The 26,061-nt window shown below is 38.4% G+C and overlaps 7 protein-coding genes across 9 annotated transcripts; 2 read left to right on the forward strand and 5 right to left on the reverse strand.

Annotated features, from left to right (window-relative positions):
- Positions 1-790: 790 nt before the first annotated feature.
- LOC106370175 (inactive glucose-1-phosphate adenylyltransferase small subunit 2, chloroplastic) lies at positions 791-5,193 on the reverse strand. 2 transcript variants are annotated; one of them, XM_048743463.1, is made up of 8 exons: positions 2,755-5,193; positions 2,399-2,668; positions 2,173-2,340; positions 1,823-1,908; positions 1,622-1,733; positions 1,427-1,525; positions 1,231-1,356; positions 791-1,160 (listed from the first exon to the last, which is right to left on the reverse strand). In XM_048743463.1, the coding sequence occupies exons 1-8, from the start codon at positions 3,223-3,225 to the stop codon at positions 1,044-1,046; spliced, it is 1,449 nt and encodes a 482-aa protein (XP_048599420.1). In that variant the 5' UTR covers positions 3,226-5,193; the 3' UTR covers positions 791-1,043. The 2 variants fall into 2 exon arrangements, with proteins under 2 accessions (XP_048599420.1, XP_013665688.1); XM_013810234.3 differs by having other exon boundaries at positions 1,622-1,739.
- Positions 5,194-7,305: 2,112 nt separating this feature from the next.
- Positions 7,306-12,494, forward strand: LOC106371170 (type I inositol polyphosphate 5-phosphatase 13-like). 2 transcript variants are annotated; one of them, XM_013811205.3, is made up of 10 exons: positions 7,307-8,344; positions 8,433-8,685; positions 8,950-9,757; positions 9,838-9,962; positions 10,152-10,236; positions 10,363-10,528; positions 10,631-10,671; positions 10,747-11,014; positions 11,328-11,815; positions 11,877-12,494. In XM_013811205.3, exons 1-10 carry the CDS (start codon positions 7,525-7,527, stop codon positions 12,195-12,197), a joined length of 3,375 nt encoding a protein of 1,124 aa, XP_013666659.2. In that variant the 5' UTR covers positions 7,307-7,524; the 3' UTR covers positions 12,198-12,494. The 2 variants fall into 2 exon arrangements, with proteins under 2 accessions (XP_013666658.2, XP_013666659.2); XM_013811204.3 differs by having other exon boundaries at positions 7,306-8,344; positions 10,363-10,671.
- A 175-nt stretch (positions 12,495-12,669) lies between these two features.
- On the reverse strand, positions 12,670-15,966 carry LOC106371168 (polygalacturonase). Its single transcript, XM_013811203.3, has 4 exons — positions 14,400-15,966; positions 13,620-13,909; positions 13,198-13,426; positions 12,670-13,085 (listed from the first exon to the last, which is right to left on the reverse strand). The coding sequence occupies exons 1-4, from the start codon at positions 14,946-14,948 to the stop codon at positions 12,858-12,860; spliced, it is 1,296 nt and encodes a 431-aa protein (XP_013666657.2). The 5' UTR covers positions 14,949-15,966; the 3' UTR covers positions 12,670-12,857.
- Positions 15,967-16,981: 1,015 nt separating this feature from the next.
- Positions 16,982-17,572, reverse strand: LOC106369496 (putative F-box/kelch-repeat protein At3g24610). Its single transcript, XM_013809645.1, has one exon. It carries the CDS (start codon positions 17,570-17,572, stop codon positions 16,982-16,984), a length of 591 nt encoding a protein of 196 aa, XP_013665099.1.
- Positions 17,573-17,672: 100 nt separating this feature from the next.
- Positions 17,673-19,276, forward strand: LOC111201366 (gamma-secretase subunit APH1-like). The gene is made up of 5 exons (XM_022693096.2): positions 17,673-17,788; positions 17,967-18,052; positions 18,536-18,661; positions 18,805-18,932; positions 19,038-19,276. Exons 1-5 carry the CDS (start codon positions 17,673-17,675, stop codon positions 19,182-19,184), a joined length of 603 nt encoding a protein of 200 aa, XP_022548817.2. The 3' UTR covers positions 19,185-19,276.
- Positions 19,277-20,921: 1,645 nt separating this feature from the next.
- LOC106369495 (putative F-box/kelch-repeat protein At3g24610) lies at positions 20,922-21,630 on the reverse strand. Its single transcript, XM_013809644.1, has 2 exons — positions 21,561-21,630; positions 20,922-21,490 (listed from the first exon to the last, which is right to left on the reverse strand). Exons 1-2 carry the CDS (start codon positions 21,628-21,630, stop codon positions 20,922-20,924), a joined length of 639 nt encoding a protein of 212 aa, XP_013665098.1.
- An 806-nt stretch (positions 21,631-22,436) lies between these two features.
- On the reverse strand, positions 22,437-25,720 carry LOC106371166 (pentatricopeptide repeat-containing protein At1g05670, mitochondrial-like). Its single transcript, XM_013811201.3, has 2 exons — positions 22,822-25,720; positions 22,437-22,718 (listed from the first exon to the last, which is right to left on the reverse strand). Exon 1 carries the CDS (start codon positions 25,190-25,192, stop codon positions 23,003-23,005), a length of 2,190 nt encoding a protein of 729 aa, XP_013666655.1. The 5' UTR covers positions 25,193-25,720; the 3' UTR covers positions 22,437-22,718; positions 22,822-23,002.
- Positions 25,721-26,061: the final 341 nt, after the last annotated feature.

Below are 26,061 nucleotides of genomic sequence, written 5' to 3' on the forward strand. Positions count from 1 at the left end.
AGGGTACAAGCGTCTTTTCCTAATCATCTTCTTCTTTTAACCTATTATTTTTCTGAGCATCAAGTCGACGGCCGCCATGCTTTTTACTGATTTCTTTTGTTTTCATCATTTTCTTCTTCTTTTATGGATAAATTCATCAAATAACATGTGAAATTACTTAAAAATGAAAGAAGATATGATTTTTCTCCAAGATCCGAGTTTTTTTCCGAATAGTCTATAATCGAGACGGTAAGGGGCCGCCGAACGCTTCTCCGCCGCGGAATTGGCCGCGTTGACCGCGTTTTCGAACATGGCTTGTACCTTTATATAAATTCATTTTTTTTTAATAATTAAGTAAAGGTAGAAGCAGTGTTTTGAAATTCGGACTGGATTGGCCGGTCGGACCGTGACTCGGCCTTTTAACTTATTCCGAGTTGTACTAAAAACTCGATTTTAATTAAACCGGTAAACTTGGTTAAAACCGATGAAATTCGCTAAAACCAATGATGTGGTCCTATATTAAAATCTGGTCTTTTCAAATTCAAGTAATTTTTTTAAAACTGCAAATTTTTTAAAAGATTTCATGAAAAGATCATATTGTTTTTTAACTAACTAACTATCTATCTAAATAAATTATTTTTTTATTATTTTTGAAATCTTCATTTTATTTTCATATCATTTTAGATTCTAACATTGATATAAAAATTTTAAAAATAAATTTGTAGTTATATATATATATATATATAGTTACTTAATATAAAATTTAATCGAAAATTAAAATCCCGTTGAACTAGTTGGACCGGTCCGATCATTGATCTAGGTACAATACCGAGTAAACGTCCAGTACAATTTTCAAATATTGGTAAAACTGAACATTTTTTTAATTTACCTAAAAAATTTAGAACGACAACTAATTTGAAACATGAAGCATAACCAGCGTTGCTCGATTTGTGAACTTAAGCAAGTTTGGTACATGTGTAAGATGATGAATTTTGCAAATCACATTTTAAAAGAATTTATTTTACATTGAAAAATGATGAATTTTGAAGAATGTGAAAAAAAGTTCAGATGATGGAGTCGTTTGGGATGACTGCGTTTCGAAGTATTACAATGATTCCTTCTCTTATGACATATCCTTCAGCTTCTCTGTTGCTTTCTTCAACATTGTCTCTGTTGATAATCTGTGAATCAAAAAGATATTAAAACTATGGAAACTGATTATTAGTTTAACTTAGCTTGAATGTTAGTTACCATAACGTTTTGTCCAATCCTAGCATTCTTATCTACAATGGCTCTTCTTATTCGACTCTTTTCACCAATCCCTATTCGAATCTCTGTCTTCTTCTCCTTCCCTTTTCTTCTCGCATCTACTTCCATCTGTAGACACATTAATGTAAGCTGGTCTCAGCTACTCAGTGTAGCTTGCGATCCAAGAAACCATGTTTACCTCATAGATGTTAGAACCAACGATGATTGAATCTTCTATAAGCACATCATCTGCGATTCGTGTTCTCATCCCCACCACTGATCCTCTGATGACACATTTCTATTCCATCAACCCCAAAATCACATACAACAAGAAGACATGAGCTTTTGATCAACAATGGCTGCTAGGTTTTGAAAAAGGGTTTTGTAAAATTACATTAAGAATGCAACCGTCTCCGATGATACTGTCGGTTATTACAGCTTCACCCATTGAGCTTGGAGGCAAACACCGAGGCATTGTGTAAAGAGGACATTGTTTGTCGTAGAATCTGCAACTACAAAAAGAAGAAACTTTGACTTGAGTCACAAGTTTTCACATCTTAGAGTCATTAATATGTCTCACAAGGGTTTCCCCCACCTCTTAATGCTCTCCATGTTAGCTCTATAGTAAGCTCCAACGCTCTTCACATCTTCCCAATATCCATCAAACATATGAGCTTTCACCTGAATAAAAAAAACAGAGGTCTTAAGACAAATATAGGCTATAATGTGTTTAGTTCGGTTCGGATTTTTGGTATGGTTTGGTTATAATATTTATTTTAAAAATGAATTAACCGATTATCGAACTGAATCGAAACAAAAACCAAATTTTTTTGAAACCCTACCTACCGAATCAAACCGAACTAACTGAAAATTTTGGTTTGGTTCGGTTCAAAATCTCAGACCTAAACGTAGCTTATGATTGGTTATTGTCTCTGTACCCTTTACCTTCATTCCATGAGAGATAGCACCAGGAATGATCTCACTGGCCATGTCTTTCGCTTGTACCAAACATTCTCTCAGAAGCTTCACCATCTGTTCTCTACCGATCACGTAAATCCCTGTGCTCGGAACATAGCAAGAAGAAGTTCCATCACTTCTTGTTCTGCTCTCAACCTGCAACTATTCACATTAGTCTCCATCTCATTAACGTTTATAGAGATATCTAACTTACGGAGATCGAATCTTGTTGACCCTTAAGGGGACTGATAGTGAATTTAGTGACGAGATTAGTGGAATCAACTTCCATTAAACCGAAGCCAGAGTCATGGTCTGTAGCAGAGCTTAACCCAACAATGGTTATATCAGCTTTGCTTCTTCTATGATCTTCTATTAGCGTATTGTAGTCCATTCTATAGAGATGATGTCCCGGAAGAACCAAGAACTCAGTCACTGGAAACTCCTCGAATACCCACAAGCACCTTCTAATCGCATCAGCAGACCCCTTTTTGTAACACACAGAGAAAACAAATGTTACTTAAGCAACACGCAACAGATCTAAAAACGGAGGAAGTTGATTTTTGACCTAACCTGAAACCATCCTTGATCTTCAAGGCTCTGATAAGCTGCGATGACTTCAACGAACCGGTCTTTCCCGAGTCCGAATCCACTGTAAGCTTTAGTGAGATGTGAATTGAGAGAAGTTGAATTAAACTGAGTGATTGCGTAGATCTTGGTGATGTCACTGTTGATGCAGTTGCTGATGACTGAATCGATAAGTCTGTAGTTTGCTGCAATGGGAATAGCACCTTTGGATCTAGTTTTGGTCAGTGGATAAAGCTCAGAGTCTGGTCCTCCTCCGAACACAATGGCAGCAACACTTTGGTTCAAAGGAAGCTGCTGAGTGTTTGAAACAGAGAGGTTAGGGCATGAGTTTGGAACAAAGATCTGCTTCAAGTTATAGTTATGTCTCTCTTGGTTATGATTGCTACTCGATCTTATCATATGAAGATTGGTTATTTTAGTGGAATATGGAGAGTAAGAAGAAGAATAGATCTGCATTTTCGATTACAAGCAGATATGCTTCAAGAAATAAAGAAAATGGGTTCGAGGTTTGAGAATATAAGGTGTTTGGTTTTTGTATTGGAGATTGAAACGTGTGATGGTGGTTTGTGGTGAGAACCGCCCGACATTTTCTGTTTGCAGACATGATTTTTAGCTTTGCCCTTTGCTTGTGAAACTATGTCTTCTGAAAACCTCTTTAACTTGTCCTGTCTCTTTACATTAGATTCCTACCTTCTTCTGCTTCTTTTTCTTTTTCGGTATTATAAAGATACCTCTAGCTAGTGCTAAATATATATAAAATATATCCGATCTAAGCTAATTACTTTATAAAAATGGAAGGACAGGAGAAAAGGATATCTAGGAAATGCTTGAAAAAAGAAACTTCAGAGGTTTTGAGGAATAGACTGAATAGTGCATGCATCACATGAATCATGCATGTGGAAAAAACTACTATTTTATAGTCATTTATGGGAAACGAATAATATTGCCGAATATTTCTGAATAGGATTGGTCAGAACTGAATATAACGAAAGCAAGAATATAAATTATTTTGTTGGGTTCTCACTAATCCTACTTTTTGTTTTCAAACTATTCTCTCTAATCATACTTAAGGAGTTGTACAAACTTGAACCGCACAATTTCCTATCAATTTTCTTTTTCTGTGTGTATGAATTGTATACTACAAAAATCAATTGTGGTAAAAAAAAAATTTTAAAAGGATTAAAATATGTTCAGTTAAAAATCCAATAACAAAAAAAGCAAGAGCAAACAGTTTTTATTAAAGATTTTTAGAATCCTAAAATGATATTAAGGGCAAAAAATGGTAAAATAATATCAAGGATGGCGTGGATCCGAAGGTAAGCATGCTATGCCCTTGTAATCATTTGTATCTTTTTGTTTTTGTCAATCTTACAAATTAGGCTTTAGTTTTAAGAAGCTTGAAGCTTATTTAGCCTCCTTTAAAGTTTTCGTAGCAAATCAAACATACGTATAAATAAAATTATGTTTACGAATCAGATTAACGTATAAAATTAACATCTGTTTTTACTACGAATCATATCAACATACGTACAAAAAAAATATTATGGGGTTTACGGTTTCAACTTTTAGGGTTTGAAGTTGTATGGTTTCATGGCCAAGGACAAGGAGTCAGTAGATCTCCAAGTAAATAAGAATCAGATTAACATCTCAGTTTTAGTTTCTTAGATTAAATTATTAAACATTAGCAGTCAGTCAATAAACCAAGTACTATACCACTTTTCATGTTAAAGAACAAAGTCCTAGACTTTGTATACATCTTCATTAATTTGACTTCGTCGAATATTATGAACAAGGTTGCGAGATTCTACTGAATCGATGTCCGAGTATCAGAAAATTACTTAAAAAAAAAAGACAAATCTTGTGTATTTCAATGTCAACTTTGTTGTAAGACAAAAGCAGTTATATCATCAAAGAAAATTCAATGAACCTAAGCACCTAAAAATAATCTTATGAATAATTAAATTTATAATTTAGTGAATGAAGATGATTATTACCTAATTAGTAAAAAAAAGATGATTACTAACTAAAACCCAAACAAAACACAGGAAAAATAATGACCTCAGAAAAAACTCAAACAGACCTACTTAGAGCATCCACATCAATGAACCCCCTCTTGGGGTTCATCTTTTTAGTTTTTTATTATTAAAATTTGTTTCTTTTCCTTTTTGATTTTTTTTTAAAAAAAAAAAAAAAAAAAAAAGTTAGACCAATCGCGGGCCGCCACGACACGTGGGGCCCGCGCTACAGTGATGAACTTTAGGAGAGAGGGGTTCAACCAAGAGAACTTTAGGAGAGAGAGGGTTCATGAGATTGAATTATTTTATTATTTTTTTTCTTGGTTTTTGTGTGAACTCCCCCCATGAACCCTCAATGGGGGTGCTCTTAGCCATCATTAGGTTTTCTCAAGGATCACAATTTAGATTTGCCTGAATCAGTGGAAGGCGGAAGAAGAATGAGAGCAAAATAGAGTTCACCACTGGAGTGAAAAGACCATAGGCGAATGTTATCTTTTTCTTGAAGGTTTATCTAATTTGACCAATTGATTCCACCCTGTAAGCAAATTACACATAGGACGGCCGGTCATGTCCCATATCCTCAGGTTCACCTCCCATGCATCTATGCAGCTTGCAATCAACAATAGTTGCATCCAAGCCTTTCCCGCTAAGCCCCTTTTCTTTGATCGTTTTCTCTAATTCAGTCACGAAATCTTCATCAACGATTTGACTAGAAGGCATTGAGAGACGTCCGTTATTTTTATTGAGATCAGTAGCAGTCAGGCTCTTCTCTATGATCATCTTTGGTCCGATTCCGTTATTGTTTCTTATAAACTTATCCAGCCAATACGGCATCTTTGATTTCGTTCCCACGTCCAAACAACGACCAACGTTGCGGTCTTGATCAGTTTTAGGAATAATCTTTAACTCCATAGCATTAGCAATATTTTTCCATAATTGAATCTTCTTACACTCTTCCGCGCTTGGCTATTCAAAGCCATAAATAAATTTGCACATTCCATAACGTATTCAGGCACCTCTCCTTTGCTCGTCATTCTTTCTATCTCCTCTCTCTCTCTGGGTTTTTTTATTCTGTTTAATCATTATACAAAGATAACTATAGTCTATATATATAGAGATATTTCTCCTCTCTTCACCTAATTCTATTAAGATTTAGTATTTGAGTTTGTTTCAAACTTTTTATTTTTTAAACTATTGTGGTTTCCTTGATGTATTAGTCACGTTATCCTCAGAGCTATAAATATTTTATAAGAAAATTCGCAATGAAGATGTAGATAAATTATTAAGAAAAAAAATACATTAAAAGCCCTAAAAGACCTAGAAAGTAACCCTTTCTTACTTGGATGACACATCATCATTAGATTTGTCAATGTGATCTTTTTTTTAATTGAATGTTAAATTTAATTTAAAGAAAAAAGATTGTTTTTACAGCAAGTGCATCATCTTTAGAAAATTATATAAAGTGTAGATATTTTATTGGTTGTTCTGTTCCGGTCTGGTTACCCAGCCTATTTCAAGTTTGAGTAATAGAATGACCGTTTGACGTCAAAAAAAAAAAAATCAACTCAGCCTTGTATCAAACCATGTCGCCATTCCTCCCTCAAAATCTTTGTCTCCCTTCTTCCTAATAATAGTGAACTTGTTCCTCATTGTTTTGTCAATTTTCTTGATCAAAACTATAGATGGTGATGAAACTTCCCCATGCCTTCTTTGGTTTATCTCCCTCCAAATAGTATATGGACCGTCACCTGGAATACATATCTCAAAATGAAAAGCCGGATTCTGCTCCAATTCAAACCATCTGAGGCAATCCATATAAGCCTTTCCCAATCAACCGAGAACTGATCTTCCATTAATCCCTTCATCAAACTCTCCCATATTTGCTCTGAGTATGAGCATTCAAAAAACAATGTGATCTTCTTAGACTCGGCTCCATTCTTAATTTCTTTGTTGACTAAAAGGCTTTCGACTCGTCTCTATTCTTGCTTGTCATCAACTCCAACAAGGCAAAAAAACACTAGGCATTGGCTCTATGGAGTCTCCCGTTGCTGAACGATGATCGGTCTTGCGTTTTACCGTCCTATACTCCTAGGTTGTTTTTCAATGGGATGAATGAAACAAACAATCATAAAACGTTTCTTGCGGTTTCTGGTGGGCTTTTTGGAGATTCCATTAATAGGTCTTCGTCAAAATGGTATAAGTATATATATTTTTTAACTGGCCCTCGTCAACAACTCAACATGGTATAAGTATATCAAAAGTCAAAATATTTGTTAAAGTGAAAATTTTAATATTATAATAACCTCATAATCAATATGCCAATCCAATCATGCCATCATCATGCATTGCACGATCTCCATGTAGATAATAATAATAAATGGGCAAATCGAGAGAAATATGAAAACAGTAGGGGTATAAGCATAAATTAGCAAAAGTAAAAGAAGTGAACGTGACAAGGACAGGAAGCATAAAATATTGAAAATATAAATGTACTTCCGCCTCTCTGACTGCTTCTTCCTCGGAAGAATCACAGAACACTCACAGAAAAAAACCACAGAGACATGAAAACAATAACAATAACAAACACATTCACTTCCGTACATTTGTCTTCGTCATCAAGTTTCTGCTCTCTCCCGCAACGACGTGCTCTCCTCTATCTCACTCCTCTCTTTTTATCTTCCCCATTCTTCACATTTACCTTTGATCATCGTCGTCATCATCATCATCATCTTCATCTCATATGGATTATCGAATCATCAAAGAAGAAGCCGAGGAGGAGGCGTTGGCCTCTCTCGTCCCCTCTCCTCCGCATCGCAAGACGCAATCATTCAACCAACAATTCGACGAGAAGCCGCCGCACCACCAGATCCGCAAACACAGCCTCGACGAGGTCCGTAGATCCTCCACGCTCGCATCCGCAACCGAATCCGCCGTCTACTTCGACTCCTCCGACGACGAATTCTCCACCGGAGGAGCCATCCTCAGCGGAGACAGCTTCTTCGACGGAAGCAGCGCCGGCGAGGATTACTCCGTCGTCACTCCTCCTCCCAACGCCCTCGTCGGAGACGACTCCGTCGAGTCCCTCCCGGAGTTCATCGGCGCGGGAGGCGGCGCCGGGATATTCAAGGTTCCGGTACGCGCGGCGGTGCATCCCGGCCGGCCGCCGTGTCTGGAGCTGAGGCCGCACCCTCTCAGAGAGACGCAGACGGGGAGGTTCTTGAGGAACGTCGCTTGCACGGAGACGCAGCTGTGGGCGGGTCAAGAGAACGGCGTGAGGCTCTGGAAGTTAGAAGATGCTTACGTGGCGGGTTGTGGGGTCGGCGGGAAAGTAGAGCGAGGGGATGAGGATACGGCGCCGTTTCGTGAGTCTGTTGCTACTTCCCCTACTTTGTGTTTGGTGGCTGACGAAAGCAACAAGGTTCTGTGGAGCGGTCACAAGGATGGGAAGATCCGGGCTTGGAACATGGATCAGCATGATGATGATTCGGATCCGTTCAATGAGCGAATCTCGTGGCAAGCTCATCGCGGTCCAGTGAACTCAGTTGTCATTAGCTCTTATGGTTAGTTTATTCTGATTCAGATCTATGATTAGTTGGTTTTGTTTTTAATCATCCTTATGTTAGCTTATGTTGATGAATGATTATGTAGGTGATATGTGGTCATGTTCTGAAGGAGGTGTGATCAAGATATGGCCGTGGGATTCGTTAGAGAAATCTCTTCTGCTTAAACCAGAGGAGAAATATATGGCTGCGATGTTAGTGGAGAGGTCTGCCATTGACCTCAGGAGCCAAGTGACTATCAATGGGACATGCAGCTTATCTTCCTCGGAAGTCAAGTACTTGTTAGCCGATTCAGTTAGAGCTAAAGTCTGGGCTGTGCAGTCACTCTCATTCTCTATCTGGTAATGACACATTGATGTATAGACAGTTCTTTTCAGACACTTCATTAATCCTTACATTTCTGTTTAATTGTTGATGTATAGTAAATTATATGTTGTTTTAGAATTCCAATACAAAATTTATTAACAATATTCTCTAGGTAATGATATTTTTATTTTGGAAATATGCAAAATTAAATATTTTTTAATATGTTTGTATAAACCTAAAACAACAACAACAATTAAAATGAAACAGAAAGTGTATAATAGATTATTTAATATGTTCAGGGATGCTCGGAGTAAAGAACTTTTGAAAGTTTTCAACGTTGACGGACAAGTCGAGTGTCGTGTGGACATGCCATCTATACAAGACCAGCAAGTCGACGACGAGATGAAAATGAAGTTCTTCTCACCTTCCAAAAAGGAAAAACCACAGGGGTTTCTCCAGCGATCGCGTAACGCCATAATGGGAGCTGCTGGAGCTGTACGCAGAGTCGCCAGTAGAAGTGCAGGAGCGTTTTTGGAAGATACAAGAAAAACAGAAGCTATTGTCTTAGCTGCGGATGGAACGATTTGGACAGGAAGCATGAGCGGTCAAATAGTCCAGTGGGATGGAAACGGGAACCGCTTGAGGGATGTGAACCACCACCACAGACCTGTTTTGTGCTTTTGCACGTTTGGTGATCGAATCTATGTTGGTTACGCGAGTGGTTACATCCAGGTATTGGATCCTGATGGGAAGTTGATAGCAAGCTGGGTTTCGCATAATGAGCCTGTGATAAAGCTAGCAGCTGGTGGCGGTTTCGTTTTTAGCTTGGCTAGTCATGGTGGAGTACGAGGGTGGTATGTGACATCTCCGGGACCGTTGGATAATATTATCCGAACTGAGCTGTCTCGGAAGGAAAGCTCTTACGCTAGACAAGACAATGTTAGGATTTTGATTGGTACTTGGAACGTTGGTCAAGGACGGGCTTCACACGGTGCGCTTATGTCGTGGTTGGGATCTGTTACTTCAGATGTTGGCATTGTCGTTGTTGGGTTGCAAGAGGTGGAGATGGGGGCAGGTTTCCTTGCTATGTCTGCTGCTAAGGAAACGGTAACGAACTCCTTTTAGTATATGTTTTATTTTGCTTGAACTTGAATTCACGTGAGATCATGTTGTTCGTGGTTGTGTAGGTTGGACTTGAGGGAAGTGCTGTGGGGCAATGGTGGATTGATGCAATTGGAAAAGCACTTGATGAGAATAACACTTTTGAGCGTATGGGTTCAAGGCAGTTGGCAGGACTTCTAATATCTCTTTGGTAAGTGAAACTTCAGTCATGAAATGCATTGTTGTGTTACAAAAAAGAAGAAGAAAAGAAATGATGCTGTCATGCTTAGCTTGTAACATTTTTTTGATGTCTATAATCACTTTGATTATTTAGCTAAAGTATGTGTCACATGTTTTTCTCCCCATGTTAAACTCCGTGTGTTGTAAATTTTCTGCTTAGGGCGAGGAAGGAGATTAGAACACATGTTGGAGATCTTGATGTTGCAGCAGTCCCTTGTGGCTTTGGCCGTGCCATTGGCAACAAGGTAGGTCTTACTCTATCTCCACTTTATTTTGAATTACAAAAAAAAAAAAAATATTCTGTCTCTATCTATATTAAAATGTGTGTGAGGAGCTTGTTCCGCTTACTAAGATTCTACTTGTCAAAATAGGGAGGTGTGGGTCTGAGAATCAGAGTTTATGACCGAATCATGTGCTTTGTGAACTGCCACTTGGCTGCACATTTGGAGGCAGTTAACCGCAGAAACGCTGATTTCAATCACATTTTTAGATTAATGGTATTCTCACGAGGACAGAATCTAAGTAACGCAGCAGCTGGTATGGTGCAGTTCCTGTTTATGTCTTGCTCACTTGGCTTATCCACATATTTATTCTGGCTGCTTTACTCTTCTGGTTTGCCGTGGGCCCTCTCTCTTGCAGCTGGCGTCTCCACAGCAGCTTATACACTCAAGACTACCACTGTATGTTCTTTATCATATCACCAAACTATTACAACTCTTACAAGCACTAAAGAGTTTACAATGTTTGTTTACTAGAGTCCAAGCATTGGCACTGAAGAAGCCAAGTCTGATTTAGCAGCAGCAGACATGATAGCATTTTTCGGAGATTTTAACTATAGACTCTTTGGTATAACCTATGATGAAGCGAGAGACTTCATCTCACAGCGGTCCTTTGACTGGCTCAGAGAAAGAGACCAACTCAGACAAGAGATGAAGGCTGGAAAAGTCTTCCAAGGAATGCGTGAGGCATTAATCACTTTCCCTCCCACTTACAAATTCGAAAGGAATCGTCCAGGCCTAGGAGGTAAACATATACTCTCTCCGTTTCAAATTAGTTGCCGTTCTAAAGTTTTGCATACAAATTAAGAAACTTAACTATTCAAATTTACCCTTATTTGACCATTAGAATTGCATACCATTTATTGTTTATCTTAGTTTAGTTAAAAACAGAAAAAAATAGAAAAAATTGCACTGAAATCATAAAACAACACATTTTGTAATGAAAATGCTACAACGACATTTAATTTGAAACAAATGGAGTATGTTATTAACATATGAATTTGAGGCAGTTTTGTTCTGCTCTAGAAAATTTAGACTCTCTGTTCTGTACTCTCCAGGATATGATTCAGGGGAGAAAAAACGAATACCTGCATGGTGTGACAGAGTTATATATAGAGACACTCAATCAAGTCCATTTTCACAGAGCAACTTGCAATGCCCTGTAGTTTCATCGGTTATAATGTATGAAGCTTGCATGGATGTTACTGAGAGCGATCACAAGCCCGTGCGCTGCAAGTTTCACGCGACCATAGCTCATGTTGATAAGTCAGTGCGGAGACAGGAGCTGGGGAATATAATAACGTCCAATGAGAAGATAAGATCCATACTAGAGGATCTAAAATTTGTTCCTGAAACAAGTGTGAGCACCAACAACATTGTACTTCAGAGCCAGGACACTGTCATACTAACAATCAGAAACAATTCAACCACAAGCAAAGCCATTTTCAGCATTCTCTGCGGTGGCCAGGCTATAGTTAGGGATGATGATGGTGAAGAGTCTGATTATACTCCACGAGGCTCCTTTGGTCTACCTCGCTGGCTTGAGGTATTAAATTATATTACAATGCCAATGAAACTCAAGATTTTAATGATTTTTCCTTTTGTAGGTTTCGCCAGCAGGTGGAATAATTAAACCAGAAGGATCAGTGGATGTCAAAGTTCATCACGAAGAGTTTTACACGTTGGAAGAGTATGTTGATGGTATCCCACAGAATTGGTGGTGTGAAGATGCTAGAGATAAAGAAGCAATCCTGATGGTGAACATTCGAGGAAGCTGCTCAACTACATGGACAAGCCATTCTGTTAAAGTCCGTCACTGCTACTCAGGCAGAGTATGTCTCCTTGATCCCAAACCCATAAACCTTACAAAGAACCTAGGCGGTTCACGTCGCCATCCAACGGATACTAGACGGGGTAAAAGCCGGTGATGAGCTCTTGTAACACTGACACTTATGAGTTATTACTAGATCTTAGAGCAGAAGAACAAACAAAGCCATCACATAAAGAAAATGAATGAGGTGAAGAATTGCTTTTATTCATTCTTTAATTTGACTCTTTGGAGAATCCATTTTGTGTAAGAAACTGTAGATTTATTTTGAGACCATCTTCAGGTAGGATCGTATTCAACTTTTGACTCTCCCCACTTGAATCTAAATGGTTTAAGTAGTCTTGTGTAAACATTTGTTACTTATTGAGACTTAGTCTAAGAGTGCATACATTCTCTTGTTTGATTTGCCGCTGAGAATCTCTGATTTGCTTCTCTCCTTCCTCCTGCTTTTCAGTTTAGATTCTCAATCCAATGCATGATCACACAATAACACACATGTGATTTTGACAGGTCAAAGTCTTCCACTTTGTAGTAATATGAAATAAAATATTTTATTTAATGAAAAAAACTAGCACTTTGGGTAGTCTGAACCGGTTGATATCCAAAGCCATTGGGCACAAAACTATTTGAACCATCGTTCTGTTGAATTTTTATTATATTCACCGGTAACAATGATTAAAAGATGAAAAAAAACTCAATCCCCTAAGCATTTTACCATTTCACCATACACAAAATAAATGTACACTTTGAATATTTGATGTTATTTGTTTAGACAACTCGTAGGCTGAATAACACCGAGATTAGTTCCAGCAGCATTAAAACAGTAGGAAGTAGCAGGAGTTCCTTTGTTGTAAGTAAGCTTAATGTCTTGTAATGTGATTCCAGTGCATGGATTGGTCTTGCTGCATGCCAGATTCATCGCTTGCTGTGTCGCGGACGTTCCTTGTATGTTCCTATACGTCACTTGGCTAATCTTTACCCCTGAATGCTATATTACATACATACACATAAATCTTTATCAGAATTTATATCAATGATTGATAAACATGTATATTGAATCAATTTCGATCAAAATATATGATATGCATGTTTATATGTACCTCGGTAGGGCAACCTTGGTGGGTAGGACAATAGTTTTGGTCGATTATGATAGGGTTTTGGACGTTCTTCATGATTAGGTTTTGGAAGAAGACTTTATTAACGAATCCAGTACTCGCCCTCGCCCACGACTTTATCCTTACGCCGTTTGTTGTCCCGGTGAATACGGAATTCGATACTGTCACGTTTTCTACTCCATCTTCGTTCAATGTCTTTGCCAAGCTCCCAATGCTGCGAACCATCACATAGTCAAATCTAAATTTTTATGCCACCTCAAACTATATTGTTACATTTAAATGAAAGTCTTAAACTAACTAGACATTTCGTTAAAGCATCACTCTAATTCATCAGAGAGTCTAGTATGCAGTGCGAGTTTGTATATGTAGGATTTTCTAATAAATTAGACGGTGTGTGTGACACATACCTAACCCCATGACCTGGGCCACAATTAAGTTTGGAGATGAGGAAGTTGCGGGTGCCAGGGCCGATAGAAACACAATCGTCTCCGGTCTGAACTGTGCTTCCGGTGAGTGTGATTCCTGTGGAGGATTGAACGCCAAAACCGTCGGTGTTTGGGCTGTTTCCGGGAGCGACTAGCTTGATGTTACGGACGGCCACATTGGTGCAACCTTTGAGGGTCATATGGGACATCTGACTGTTCATCGATTTCACTCCACTTATGACCACGTCTTTTGCCGCGTTGAACGTTATGGACTACAATAATGCATGCATCAAAGATTTTATGAGATCTACATATCTATAAGTACATAACGCTTCAAAATTTTCTTTAGTATATATCATAATTCGTTATACCATAGATTAATTAAGACTACCACTACATTTTATTCCTTAGCCAAAATTCATTATTGTAAAACTTACTATACATGTTTTTATTAAAAAAGTCGTAAAGTTTTTCTTTTGAAAAATGAAAAATAAAAATCACAAAGTTTTTTTTTTGACTAAAGACTTTCAAATTTAAATAGCATAAAACGTTTACAAGATATAGAGCGATAAAACCCTATAGCGAGATAAATCGTAAAGATAATAAATAAATAACGAATGAATATTAGATGATCAAAAATTTAAATTATCAACTTCATGTTTTTAATTAATGAATAACGACTGGAACATGGGTGCAATTGACTATTACTAATGAATAATGATTAAGGCTTGGTATATATGCATATAGAGAAGCAATGCATACCCTAACACCGGGAGGACAATTCTGACCAGATTTCCGGCAAGCCCAGAACCCACTAGCTCGGGCGTCGAAAGTCCCACCGACAAGTGACATTTTGCTAACCCTGTTGAAGAGAATCCAGTAGCCGGAGTTTCCAAATGCCCAGTAATCTGCCGGAGCAACCACGGTTCCGGCTACTTGAAACTTGAGTTTGCTCTTGCATGGCCCTGTAAACGTTATCCCCTTCACTAGAAACGTACCAGCCGGAACCATCACAGTGGCTGAATATGCCGCGACACAAGCCGCTTGCCATGCCTTGAGGAATGCTGCCGTCGAGTCCGTGACTCCGTCAGGTTTGGCCCCGAAGCTAACGACGTTGAATACGTTGGAGGAGCTGGTTGAGACATCGATGAAGGTGAGGAGGGTGAAGAGAATTGCTACTGTAATTTGTGATTTCGTCATTGTTAGTTGTGTGAGTTTGAGTTTGTGTTTTGATTTGGGGTTTGATGCATGAGTGTATATATAGTGCATGAATGGCTCGTTATTGGAGTCTACGGGTACGATTAAGTACATGTGCTGTCTATATGATAAGAGGTTGTGAAATTATTTGTGTTTGATAAAAGAGTTTACATTTCTAATCATTAGGTGCACACATCACATGGTTGGTATCTAATTTTTAGGAGCAGCGGTCGTTGCATTAACGATGACATTCTCTTTCAAATAATCAATTTCCACTTATCTATTTTTTTATAGGAAAACTTATCTATATATATTATACAATTGGTAGTTGGTGTATGTTGCTTTTATTATTGATGTATAAGAAAATACGTTGGGCTAAACCGTTTATTCACGATAAATATTAGAGCATAAATTGTATTTATGTTAAATTGATAGAGAGACGACGACAACTAGGAACAACGTGAATGTCATACGCAGCTAGTCACGTATCTATATGCACGTCACGGCAAAAAATAGTCATTCCGTTAATTAAAGTGAACTGCAATAAATTAAAAATATAGTAAAATAAAGGAAGAATTTCAATTTTACCACAAATATACCACTTTAAAAAAAAATTGTCCGTTTTTAAACTTTACTTTTGAAAATAACCAGTTTCATAAATACATTAAGTTTATGAGAAAAAAACTTGACATTTTTTTAAACACACTAGGAATTAAAAACTAAACTAAACATGCCAAATCATTTATAAATGTTCAAAAATCATTTATAAAATATTTATATAAGTTTATAAACTCAACCCTATCCCCTAAATATTAAATCCTAAACAATAATTAATAAACTCTAATTTACATGTTAAGGTATTTTTGAATAATTTTTTTTTTGAAAAGTGGTAGTGGCATTTCAAGCCATTTATTTTCTTTTTATTTGAAGCAATTTTTTAAAACTAAAATACATATGTACATACATCACGATATCACCACATATTTTAATTCATATGACCTTTGATTATAGGAGTTGACCAAAAAGACGTGATTAAGTAGCTCATACATTATTGAAACTAACCCAATCATATCCATTAATCATTCTAATCAGAATAACTGAAAAGTCAATCTGTATATAAGCGGGCACATGTATGTGTTAGTTATGTATATGATTAGGGGTGGGCACTTTACCCGATATCCGAAGTGGCACCCGAACCCGATCCGAAAAACCCGAACCGAAATCCAAACCGAAGTAGCAAAATACCCGAACGGGTATTGAATAAGGAGAGATTGGATACCTGAACCCGAACGGGTAATACCCGAACCCGAATGGATATCCGAAGATAACCGAACATATGTATAATTAACCTTATATTTCTAGTTTATATCTCTCATTTTATATAAAATATTTATATTGATACTACACATACTTTAAGTTCATATGATATACATACAATTACGGAAAAAAATGATTTGCTATTCACTTAAAATGCATGTCAAATTTTTTATTTCAAAAATTAACAAAAAGATACATCCAAAATTTTTTAAAAATAACTAAATTAGTGTCTTTTTAGTTTTAAAATGTTATGTCCAAATCTATTAACCATTCAATCTATTAGAAATAAAAATTAGTTAACTGAAAGTTATATTTTTAAATACAAGAAACTTGAGAAATGAAAATTTTAATTTTTTTTTCAAAATCTAAATATCCGAACCCGATCCGAAATAACCGAATCCGAACTAAAAATACCCGAACCCGACCCGAAGTACAAAAATACCCGAACGGGTTCTACACCTCTATACCGAAATACCCGAAAATCCGAAATACCCGATCCGAACCCGAACGGGTATCCGAACGCCCACCCCTATATATGATTATATTAAGATTGAAATTAAGTAGTAAATAAAAATAATGTTATTTTATTGACGTTAATTTAATCTTAAGATTGAAAAAGTCAAAATAGTGTATAATTTTGAATATTTTACCTCATCTCTTACCACCAGAGAACAAAAACTGTTTATTGATAAAAGACTTTCATTCCAACTGAAGATATATAAGGACAATGGCGATTGTTTTTCTACAAGAGTATAATGTAGCGTTAGTACGTTCCTAAAACCGTGTCTGGCCTAATCTAAATATAAAGTTTTCATCACAGCACAAAGAAATCAAGCCCAGAAGATCAACATGTTGTTGTTACCAGAGTTGCTCAGTTTGTGGCCGGGAAGTTTTTCATCGAGTTCTGTTATCTCTAATCCCTGCGCTAGCATCAGCGGTTTGTTGGACTCCCAGAGATCCCCCAACCGTCCAGCATAGTTGACGAGCTTGGAGGCAGCGAGAGTTTCCCTGAGAGACTCCAAGCCCATCACCTCTCTCCACTCCTCCCATTCATGTGCCTCACGCCACAATATCCGCCCACCTAATTCACAGCAATACACCACATTCTCTATCAAATGCCAACACCTATTAAGTTCGGAGGTTTCCTGATTCCCTATTTTCCATTTGCTTTCACTTGGTATGTAGGAAATACATGTCAATGCGCCATTCATAGATACCACCTTCTCATCCTCTATCGCTATGCTTTCGCACATTGTGGGAAGACTATAATAAGGCGGGGGCATGGGGAGGGCATCCCAAGTCTGCTTCTTTGGGTCGAAAACTTCTCCCCACTTGCTGGAGTTACGGTCATCACACCCTCCGAATATATATACCTTCCCGTCCACCACACCAGCCACAGCTGAATATCGAGCCACCCCCATGGAGGGGAGAGTGTTCCACGTGTGAGATTGACAATCTAGAAACATTACACTCGATGTGGCTCTCCCGCCAATCCTACCACCCGGGAAACATTACACGGGAATGTGGAGGCCTTTCCTTCCTCTGAACACCAATGTGTGGTGGCCTTATGCTTTACTTGTTCTCTCCTCTGTTTGCTTCCAGGAAGCTCTTCGCTTTCTTTTCTGGACGCTTTACATGTTAACTACTCTCACACACTTGCTCTTCTTCTTTTGAGTTAGAGAGCTACAAATTGTTAATGCTTGGACTTATCATTATTGGAATCTATCTGAGTTGTTATCCAAAGTTAATTACTCATACACTTGGGTTGGTTGCTGTATAGATTGCTCACATGTTATTATTGTTGTTATACTGAAGGAGGCTTGATGATGTCTTGGATTCCTTTGCGGATCGGATCTCAAGGCCCCGCTTGTTTCTCACTGATAAACTTCAGATTGCTCTTGGTACGCTATTCCTGTTTATTTGTTGAAGTTCCAAGTTAAGTTCGTAGATTATCTGCTGATTTGTTATGTTAGGACAACACTACTGTGGACTCCTGCTGTCTGGAAAAAAAAAACATGTGATAAATGAGCTGCAATTATCTTGTTCTGGAATAGGATATTATGTTCTGTCTTTGATTTAGAGCTTGTCTAATCGTACTTAGGCGTTATTTTCTGATTGTGGGAGAAGGAGGATGCTGAAAGGGACCCTAGAGAACACTTGCTGGGCATCTGATAATAATAGAAACAGTGCCATGAAAATAAATGGGATATTATGTCTGCATTGGTCTTAAAGCTTGTCAAATCGTGTTTAGGCGTTCTATTCTGGTTGTAGGAGAAGGAGAATGCTAAAATGGAACCTAGAGTAGAGAACCATCAGGCACTTGTTGTTGTGCATCCGGTTTCTTACTATTTGATATGATCTAAGACCATCAAAATTTTATGCAGCTGGTGGTTTAAGTCATGGTGTGGCTCATGCTGTCTTCTTTTGTTTGAGCCTCTTAACTCCCGCATTTGGTCCAGCCACATTCTATGTCGACATATGTTCGAAGGTCCCATTCTTTCTCGTCTCTGGTGAGTCAACTGAACCCAAAGTTCTGTTTTTTACAGCGTAGATTATTAGCTTTGTGACTTGTTGATTGAGTCGCAGGTGGTTTTATTTCCTTGTAGTAGACTAGTTGTACTCATGATGTAGTCTTACTACCATGTCTTTACAGCAACCATTGCTCTTGCATTTGTCACGATCCACACATTCTCGATGGTCATTGCTTTCGAAGGGTATGCAAAAGGGAACAAAGTAGATCAAGTTATAGTTCCAGTCATACACCTTTCTGCTGGAATGTTGGTAAGATCTCAGATCTTTGTCCTTCTGCTATGTATGATGATATGCTAATGCATTTTTGTTTCTCTTCTTCTAAACGTAATCTTTTGTTATCTTGGTGCTTACCAGACATTGGTGAATTTTGCATCGGAAGGCTGTGTGATCGGTGTTCCTCTTCTTTACCTTGTGGCATCATTGACTCTTCTGCATTGTGGAAAGATGGTTTGGAAAAGGCTGATCGAAAGCCGGAACCAAAGTGGCCCGACCTTACGGTGATCTGGCCACAGGCTCAGTCTTTTAGGCTTTAATCCTCTCTAATTGCGTCAAAACTTAAACGTTATGTCCTTTTATTCCTTTCTTAACGCAACCACGATCCTGTATTGTCGAAAACTTGGACAAAGTTTTATGTAATGAGAAAAAGAATTCTTGCAGAAAAATCAGTTTATAACTTAAACAGTGAGATATATATGGTGTGTTAATTAGATGGGGTAATTAGCTGAACAATAAATTATGCTAAAATCAGTCATCCAAATGGCCTTCCTCACTTAATTTTAATGTATGTGTTTCCAATTTCTGAAACTGGGCTGGGCTGATAATGACCTATGTTGTTTTTTTTAACGCAGGATTTTTTTTATAAATTTTTCAAAATTTTATAACTTTCTATTCGAAAATAAATTATTTTAAAACTATTTTATTATAACTTTTGAATTTTGTCATCCGACCCAGACCACTGGTCTAACTGGATCTATCCGATGATCCATATACATTATGGTTTGGATTTAATGAAAAATCAATTATTTATAAATTTGATAACCCGATAACAACCCAAACTATTAGCCCACGATACGATACTGGTTTATCGATTTTTAATAGCTTTTTTTTATAGGACTGGTTTATCGATAAAAGCCCAAAAAATCTGATAATATTTAAAATAAAATTTGATTATACTTGTTTTATACTTTTTTTTAATATCACACAAAATTGAATAAACTTGTAATTCTTTAGATTTTGATTAAAAATTTATCACATCATCCAAGAAAAACAAAAAAAAAATCAATAATAGAAAGAAAAAAAGACAAAAAATTATTGATATATCAGTATTAGTTTATTTTCTTATTAATAACCTTTTATAATCTTGTTCAAATACATAATGACAATCATTACATAAGCAACAAATTAATTCACAATGATCATACATATCAAACAACAATATTAAAGAATCTCTAGTTGTTTCTCTAATGCTATTTTGCAACGATCTCCAACCATACTTCATTTTCATATTTTTTGTTTATTTTGAAGTAAATTTTGATTCAATCCTATTTCAATTTGTGTTTCAGAATGAAGTAATGAATAATGAAATAAACCATTAGAGATACATTAATCTATGTTTCGAGATGTGTTTTTGAGATTGTTCTTTGCTAATGATGTGGTTTTCATTTGGCTTTAATTTATGTTATATTGTATATATATATGTTATTATAAAATTTGTTTTATGTCAAGTTTTGCCATTATTTTGAGAAATGAAAATTTTAATTTTTTTTTCAAAATCTAAATATCCGAACCCGATCCGAAATAACCGAATCCGAACTAAAAATACCCGAACCCGACCCGAAGTACAAAAATACCCGAACGGGTTCTACACCTCTATACCGAAATACCCGAAAATCCGAAATACCCGATCCGAACCCGAACGGGTATCCGAACGCCCACCCCTATATATGATTATATTAAGATTGAAATTAAGTAGTAAATAAAAATAATGTTATTTTATTGACGTTAATTTAATCTTAAGATTGAAAAAGTCAAAATAGTGTATAATTTTGAATATTTTACCTCATCTCTTACCACCAGAGAACAAAAACTGTTTATTGATAAAAGACTTTCATTCCAACTGAAGATATATAAGGACAATGGCGATTGTTTTTCTACAAGAGTATAATGTAGCGTTAGTACGTTCCTAAAACCGTGTCTGGCCTAATCTAAATATAAAGTTTTCATCACAGCACAAAGAAATCAAGCCCAGAAGATCAACATGTTGTTGTTACCAGAGTTGCTCAGTTTGTGGCCGGGAAGTTTTTCATCGAGTTCTGTTATCTCTAATCCCTGCGCTAGCATCAGCGGTTTGTTGGACTCCCAGAGATCCCCCAACCGTCCAGCATAGTTGACGAGCTTGGAGGCAGCGAGAGTTTCCCTGAGAGACTCCAAGCCCATCACCTCTCTCCACTCCTCCCATTCATGTGCCTCACGCCACAATATCCGCCCACCTAATTCACAGCAATACACCACATTCTCTATCAAATGCCAACACCTATTAAGTTCGGAGGTTTCCTGATTCCCTATTTTCCATTTGCTTTCACTTGGTATGTAGGAAATACATGTCAATGCGCCATTCATAGATACCACCTTCTCATCCTCTATCGCTATGCTTTCGCACATTGTGGGAAGACTATAATAAGGCGGGGGCATGGGGAGGGCATCCCAAGTCTGCTTCTTTGGGTCGAAAACTTCTCCCCACTTGCTGGAGTTACGGTCATCACACCCTCCGAATATATATACCTTCCCGTCCACCACACCAGCCACAGCTGAATATCAAGCCACCCCCATGGAGGGGAGAGTGTTCCACGTGTGAGATTGACAATCTAGAAACATTACACTCGATGTGGCTCTCCCGCCAATCCCATCGATACACACGATCTGGTGTGAGAGAAACAGAAGAAGGCATGGTGAGGACTCTTGTCCTGTGGAGCTCTTGATCCGAAGGATTGATAAGAACATGCGCAACAAATTCACAATCTTGAGAAGGAGAGGTTACAAAGTATTAGGAGATGGGATGGTCTACTGGTTTAGTACAAGAGAAGATTAAAAGAAGCAAATAGTATTTGGAGGTTTTAGATTGATAGAGATTAAATTGGGTTTCAATTAAATGTTGCATCCTTTGATGTAAGAACAATCTTTTTTTTAGTTAAATTTAACATTCAATTCAAAAAAAAAAAAAAAAAATTCAGACAAAGGAATTAAAATGAGTGTTTTATATCCTTTATTCTACTAGCTAGGGGTACTCCCGCGCTGCATGTGGGATTTTGAAAAAAATCTTACTCGTTTGCTGTATAGATGGTTTGGTTCTACTTGGCTACTTGATTATGTTATTGAGTACAAGTTGGTATGCATAAATGGTTTGTGGGAGGATGGTGTTTTAGATATAATTGGTCGTGTAGTCACATATGTTTGCCTACACGGATGTGTGTGAGTGGTGGCTGTATTATTTAGTGAGACTTAGAAGGTTGATAAGGTTTCATTTTGTACTGGCGGAGTTTTTGCTTTGGCGTTGGTGGGTGTATTATAGTGTAGTTGTTGTGTCATTAAATTGTTGGTTGCATATGATATGCAAATGGGTTAATTTGATTGTTTGGGTTTGGGCTTGCTTGTGTTTTGGGAAATCGATATACGGGAAAAGGAAGATTGGATGTGTAACAACCATAGCTTCTCTAGAACAAATCTAAATGATAGCAAGGAATCTACTCATCTGTATGTAATAATAACACTTATGGCTTTGGTCTATTATAAATTTCATGTAGGAGTTTTTTGGAATTCTTTGGGCTCTTAAATTAGCGATGTAAAGTGTCAACCATAACTCAAACAATAAAGAGAAGCTCTTTCGTCATCATTCATCGTCATCTTTACAAGCCACCTGTGGCCGGTTCCATTTCATGACCGAGAGCAGATATCTTTGAAGAGCTGGTTAAGATAGCTCTCTCAGCAGAACATCATCTCCTACAGCTTCTTTGCAATGTCTGCTCTCGACATATTCTCCTGCAAACATCACATAGATTCAGTGAAACAATTTTGACATCTTTGACATTTGGGTAAAGTAGCAAAGTATTTAAACAGACTACTATACTGAGTATACTCTTACGTTGTTGGTAATCAGCCGTGAACAAGTCCCTGAAAGTCTTTCAGGGCAATTTTCCTTGAGATTGCATTGAACCTCCACTTAGTACCCTTCCGGCCCCCTTGCTTTAAACAACTGTTCCAATCAAAGATACACACTGACCACTTGAGAAGGAGAAACTTGTGAGTTCTGACCTTACCACCAGCTAATTGGCTTCCCTCAATTCTTCATCCACAAGATAATTCTCTATTATCTCATCAACAGGATCTACAACTGTATCTGTCCTCCCCCTCCCCTTCAATTTTGTATCACTGAAGAAGTCAAAAATCTCTTTATCCGCAGCAATTCCTTCTCTTTTCATCTGCTCAAATACGTCTCTCGCCTCCACAAACTTCTTCCTCTTAAAGAACCCCTTAATAAGATCACTATACGTGCCAGCAGAGACGCTAAACCCTTTCTCCACCATCCCTCGGTACAAAAACCAAGCCTCCTTCATGTTCCTCGCCTTGCAATGCCCTCTAATCAGATTCTCATACGTCTTACCATCAGGCCCCACTTCCCGAGCACACATGTCCTTATAAACCGCAGCTGCTGCCTTCACGTCACCTCTAACGCAATACAGCTTCACTAGAGAGTTATACGTGGTTGCGTTAGGTGCTATCCCTTTCGCCAGCATCCAGTTCAGAAGCTTCTCGCCATCTTCCAACATCCCATTCAAACAAAACCCGTTCATTAGTACGTTGAACGTGACAACCGTAGGCTCAAGCCCTCTCCCTAGCATCTCCTTCAAAACCTCTTGAGCCTTAGACATCTCCCCTGATTTACAGTAGGCGTCCATTAACGTTGTATAAGTGAAAGCGTCTGGATTAATCCCCGCAGCTTCGAACTCTCCAACAAGCTTAATCGCCTCTTCGATACTCCCTGACTTGCATAAACCATTGACAATGGAGTTATAAGTAAAAAGATTCGGCTGAAGACCTATCTTCCACATCTCATGGAGAAGGTCGTTAGCTGAGTCTAAGTCCCCTTCCTTACAGAGACCATCAATCAATGCGGTGTATGTGACAACATTAGGAGAACATCCAGCCTGAATCATGCGATTATGAACGCTAAAAGCCTCTTTAATCTCCCCTGCTTTGCAGTATCCATTGATAACTTCGGTGAAAGTAACACTATCCGGTTCCAAACCTCTGCAAATCATCTCATGGAAGAGCTTACCAGCCTCCACCATGTCTCCAACACGACAAAACCCTGATATAATAGCGGTATACGTCACAATATCAGGTGCAATATCCAGAGAGAGCATCTCGTAAAAAAACTTCGATGCAGCCTTTATATTCCCTCCCTTGCAGAAACCATCAATAAGAGTTGTGTACACTACATTGTCAGGAACTATGCCGTCCCCTATCATCTCTCGAAAAGCCTCCTCTGCTTCAGCTAGCTTACAGCTTCTGCAAAGCAGAAGAATTACGCTACCGTAAGTATAAGAGTTTGGCTTCAACCCCTTCTCTCTCATTACTTCAATGAGCTTCCAGACCTTTTCAAGCTCCCCAAATCTACAGTATCCGTTTATCACCGTACTGTAACTCACTACATCAGGGATATACCCTTTCAACTCCATGAGAACTAGTAGATGGTGAGCTTCGCTTACTCTCCCAAGCTGACAAACGCAATGAATCACAATGTTATACGAAGCGACGTTCCAACAAACACCCACCTCAGGAAACTCTTTGAATACTATAACAGCCGTTGCAGTTTTTTCTTTCGAAAGGTATAAGTTACATGAATCAACAGAGAGAACCAATCCGTAACTCAACATCTTCTCAAAGACTTTCCTCGCTTCACGGAGCATCCCAAACTCGACCAGTACTCGGAAGAAAACATCGAACACGTTAGGATCCGAGCCCCAGTCCTTGTAAGTATACACTAAAAGATCAAAAAACTGTACAAAGGAATCATTAACACTCAGCTTCGGTCTCTCCCAGAAGCTGCTTACAAGAGAATAAGCCACGTTTAAATCCTTAGACGCAACAGCTAAGTGAGTGACGATGCAGAGTGCTTCAAGGGTGGAGTCTCTGCGGGAGCGCGCCCACTCAAAGAAGTCAAGAACCAAATTGTAATCAGACCTAATCTTCATCAGCACCCAGATCAAATGGTCCGTCTTGAACTTGCATTCGTAAGGCTTTAAGCTGCGTCTCAGAGGCTCAGCGCGGCGGAGCTTAATCGCATTGGCGATTTGGTGGACGAGCTCGGTGTCTCTTAGTGAAGGTTTCTTCGGGGAGTAATCAGGGAATGGTCTGGTGGTATCAGTTATCGACGAGGAAGAGAGCTTACGAGCGTTAAATGAAAAGAGCTGGATGAAACTTCTCAAGGCAAAGGTAGTACCTTTCTTCATCACAGAGTACAATAGATAGCTGCGTCATCGCTTCATCGCAAACCCAGAAACACGTCGCGAGCTGAGTTCATTCGCTCGCTCGATTCGATAAACCCTAAAAAAGAAAAGCTGTTCCCTTTTTGAAAACGAAGGGCACAGTGTGTGCAATTGAGGACGACGACGATCGATTTGGGGATTTTGGTTAAGACGGCGTTGGGAAAACCGAAAACCGGTTCGATTTGGAATTGAAACTCTTAAGGCCCATTAATGAGAACACAAAGGCCCATTATATGTACCCTGCCTTGCAAGTTACAACTATTCTTTTGTTTATTGCGTTGATTTTTTTATTTAGCATGACTGTTAATAGTGAGATTAAAACTGTGAAATAACAAACTAAGTCACACATTGGATAATTAGACAAGGAGTAAGGAGTGTCTAGTATATAAAGAGATGTCCAACTCTAATAGTACGAGGCCTTTTGGAAAGAAAACCAAAAGTAAATTCATGCAAGCCGGCCTCTAAGTCTCAATGTCATGTCCCCGATCCTGGATAGGATCGTCCGGACGGACTGCGGTGCAAGGAAACGCACCAGTCAGGTCACATGACCTAAGGACAAGCGTGTCATGGTCCTGAATGAAGGTTAAGGGCATCAGTCAGCTGAGACTTAACCAGGATACGATGGAAACAAGGGTAAAGGAGCTGGGTGAGTGTTTAGGCAGCTGGACGAGTGTTGGTTTGAGTTCAATCAGCTCGGTTCAGCTGGTACTCAGTTCACCATGATCTGTTCAGCTCACAGGAGCTGGGGGGCTAGCTCAATCAGCTGGGAACAGCTGGAGGTCAGCTCAATCCAGTGAACGGTGCGTTCTGGTTCGGATCAGTGTGGGCGAGTC

Source organism: Brassica napus, chromosome A10, assembly GCF_020379485.1.
Source record: "Brassica napus cultivar Da-Ae chromosome A10, Da-Ae, whole genome shotgun sequence".
NCBI classification, from domain to species: domain Eukaryota; kingdom Viridiplantae; phylum Streptophyta; class Magnoliopsida; order Brassicales; family Brassicaceae; genus Brassica; species Brassica napus.

What these genes read in the sequence shown, in the direction of transcription:
- LOC106371170 (XM_013811204.3), top strand. Translation starts at nt 7,525, where the DNA reads ATGGATTATCGAATCATCAAAGAAGAAGCCGAGGAGGAGGCGTTGGCC. An exon ending in TGTCTGCTGCTAAGGAAACG is followed by an intron (nt 9,758 to 9,837) that starts GTAACGAACTCC and finishes GTGGTTGTGTAG; the next exon opens with GTTGGACTTGAGGGAAGTGC. An exon ending in GCCGTGCCATTGGCAACAAG is followed by an intron (nt 10,237 to 10,362) that starts GTAGGTCTTACT and finishes TTGTCAAAATAG; the next exon opens with GGAGGTGTGGGTCTGAGAAT.
- LOC106369495 (XM_013809644.1), bottom strand. Translation starts at nt 21,630, where the DNA reads ATGCCTTCTTCTGTTTCTCTCACACCAGATCGTGTGTATCGATGGGAT. An exon ending in GCGGGAGAGCCACATCGAGT is followed by an intron (nt 21,491 to 21,560) that starts GTAATGTTTCTA and finishes CTTGATATTCAG; the next exon opens with CTGTGGCTGGTGTGGTGGAC.
- LOC106370175 (XM_013810234.3), bottom strand. Translation starts at nt 3,225, where the DNA reads ATGCAGATCTATTCTTCTTCTTACTCTCCATATTCCACTAAAATAACC. An exon ending in GTCAACAAGATTCGATCTCC is followed by an intron (nt 2,341 to 2,398) that starts GTAAGTTAGATA and finishes GAATAGTTGCAG; the next exon opens with GTTGAGAGCAGAACAAGAAG. An exon ending in GGATTGGACAAAACGTTATG is followed by an intron (nt 1,161 to 1,230) that starts GTAACTAACATT and finishes TTTGATTCACAG; the next exon opens with ATTATCAACAGAGACAATGT.
- LOC111201366 (XM_022693096.2), top strand. Translation starts at nt 17,673, where the DNA reads ATGTGGAGGCCTTTCCTTCCTCTGAACACCAATGTGTGGTGGCCTTAT. An exon ending in CTTTTCTGGACGCTTTACAT is followed by an intron (nt 17,789 to 17,966) that starts GTTAACTACTCT and finishes GTTATACTGAAG; the next exon opens with GAGGCTTGATGATGTCTTGG. An exon ending in CCCATTCTTTCTCGTCTCTG is followed by an intron (nt 18,662 to 18,804) that starts GTGAGTCAACTG and finishes ATGTCTTTACAG; the next exon opens with CAACCATTGCTCTTGCATTT.
- LOC106371168 (XM_013811203.3), bottom strand. Translation starts at nt 14,948, where the DNA reads ATGTACTTAATCGTACCCGTAGACTCCAATAACGAGCCATTCATGCAC. An exon ending in ATTGTCCTCCCGGTGTTAGG is followed by an intron (nt 13,910 to 14,399) that starts GTATGCATTGCT and finishes GCATTATTGTAG; the next exon opens with TCCATAACGTTCAACGCGGC. An exon ending in ACCAAGGTTGCCCTACCGAG is followed by an intron (nt 13,086 to 13,197) that starts GTACATATAAAC and finishes TATGTAATATAG; the next exon opens with CATTCAGGGGTAAAGATTAG.
- LOC106371166 (XM_013811201.3), bottom strand. Translation starts at nt 25,192, where the DNA reads ATGAAGAAAGGTACTACCTTTGCCTTGAGAAGTTTCATCCAGCTCTTT.
- LOC106369496 (XM_013809645.1), bottom strand. Translation starts at nt 17,572, where the DNA reads ATGGGGGTGGCTCGATATTCAGCTGTGGCTGGTGTGGTGGACGGGAAG.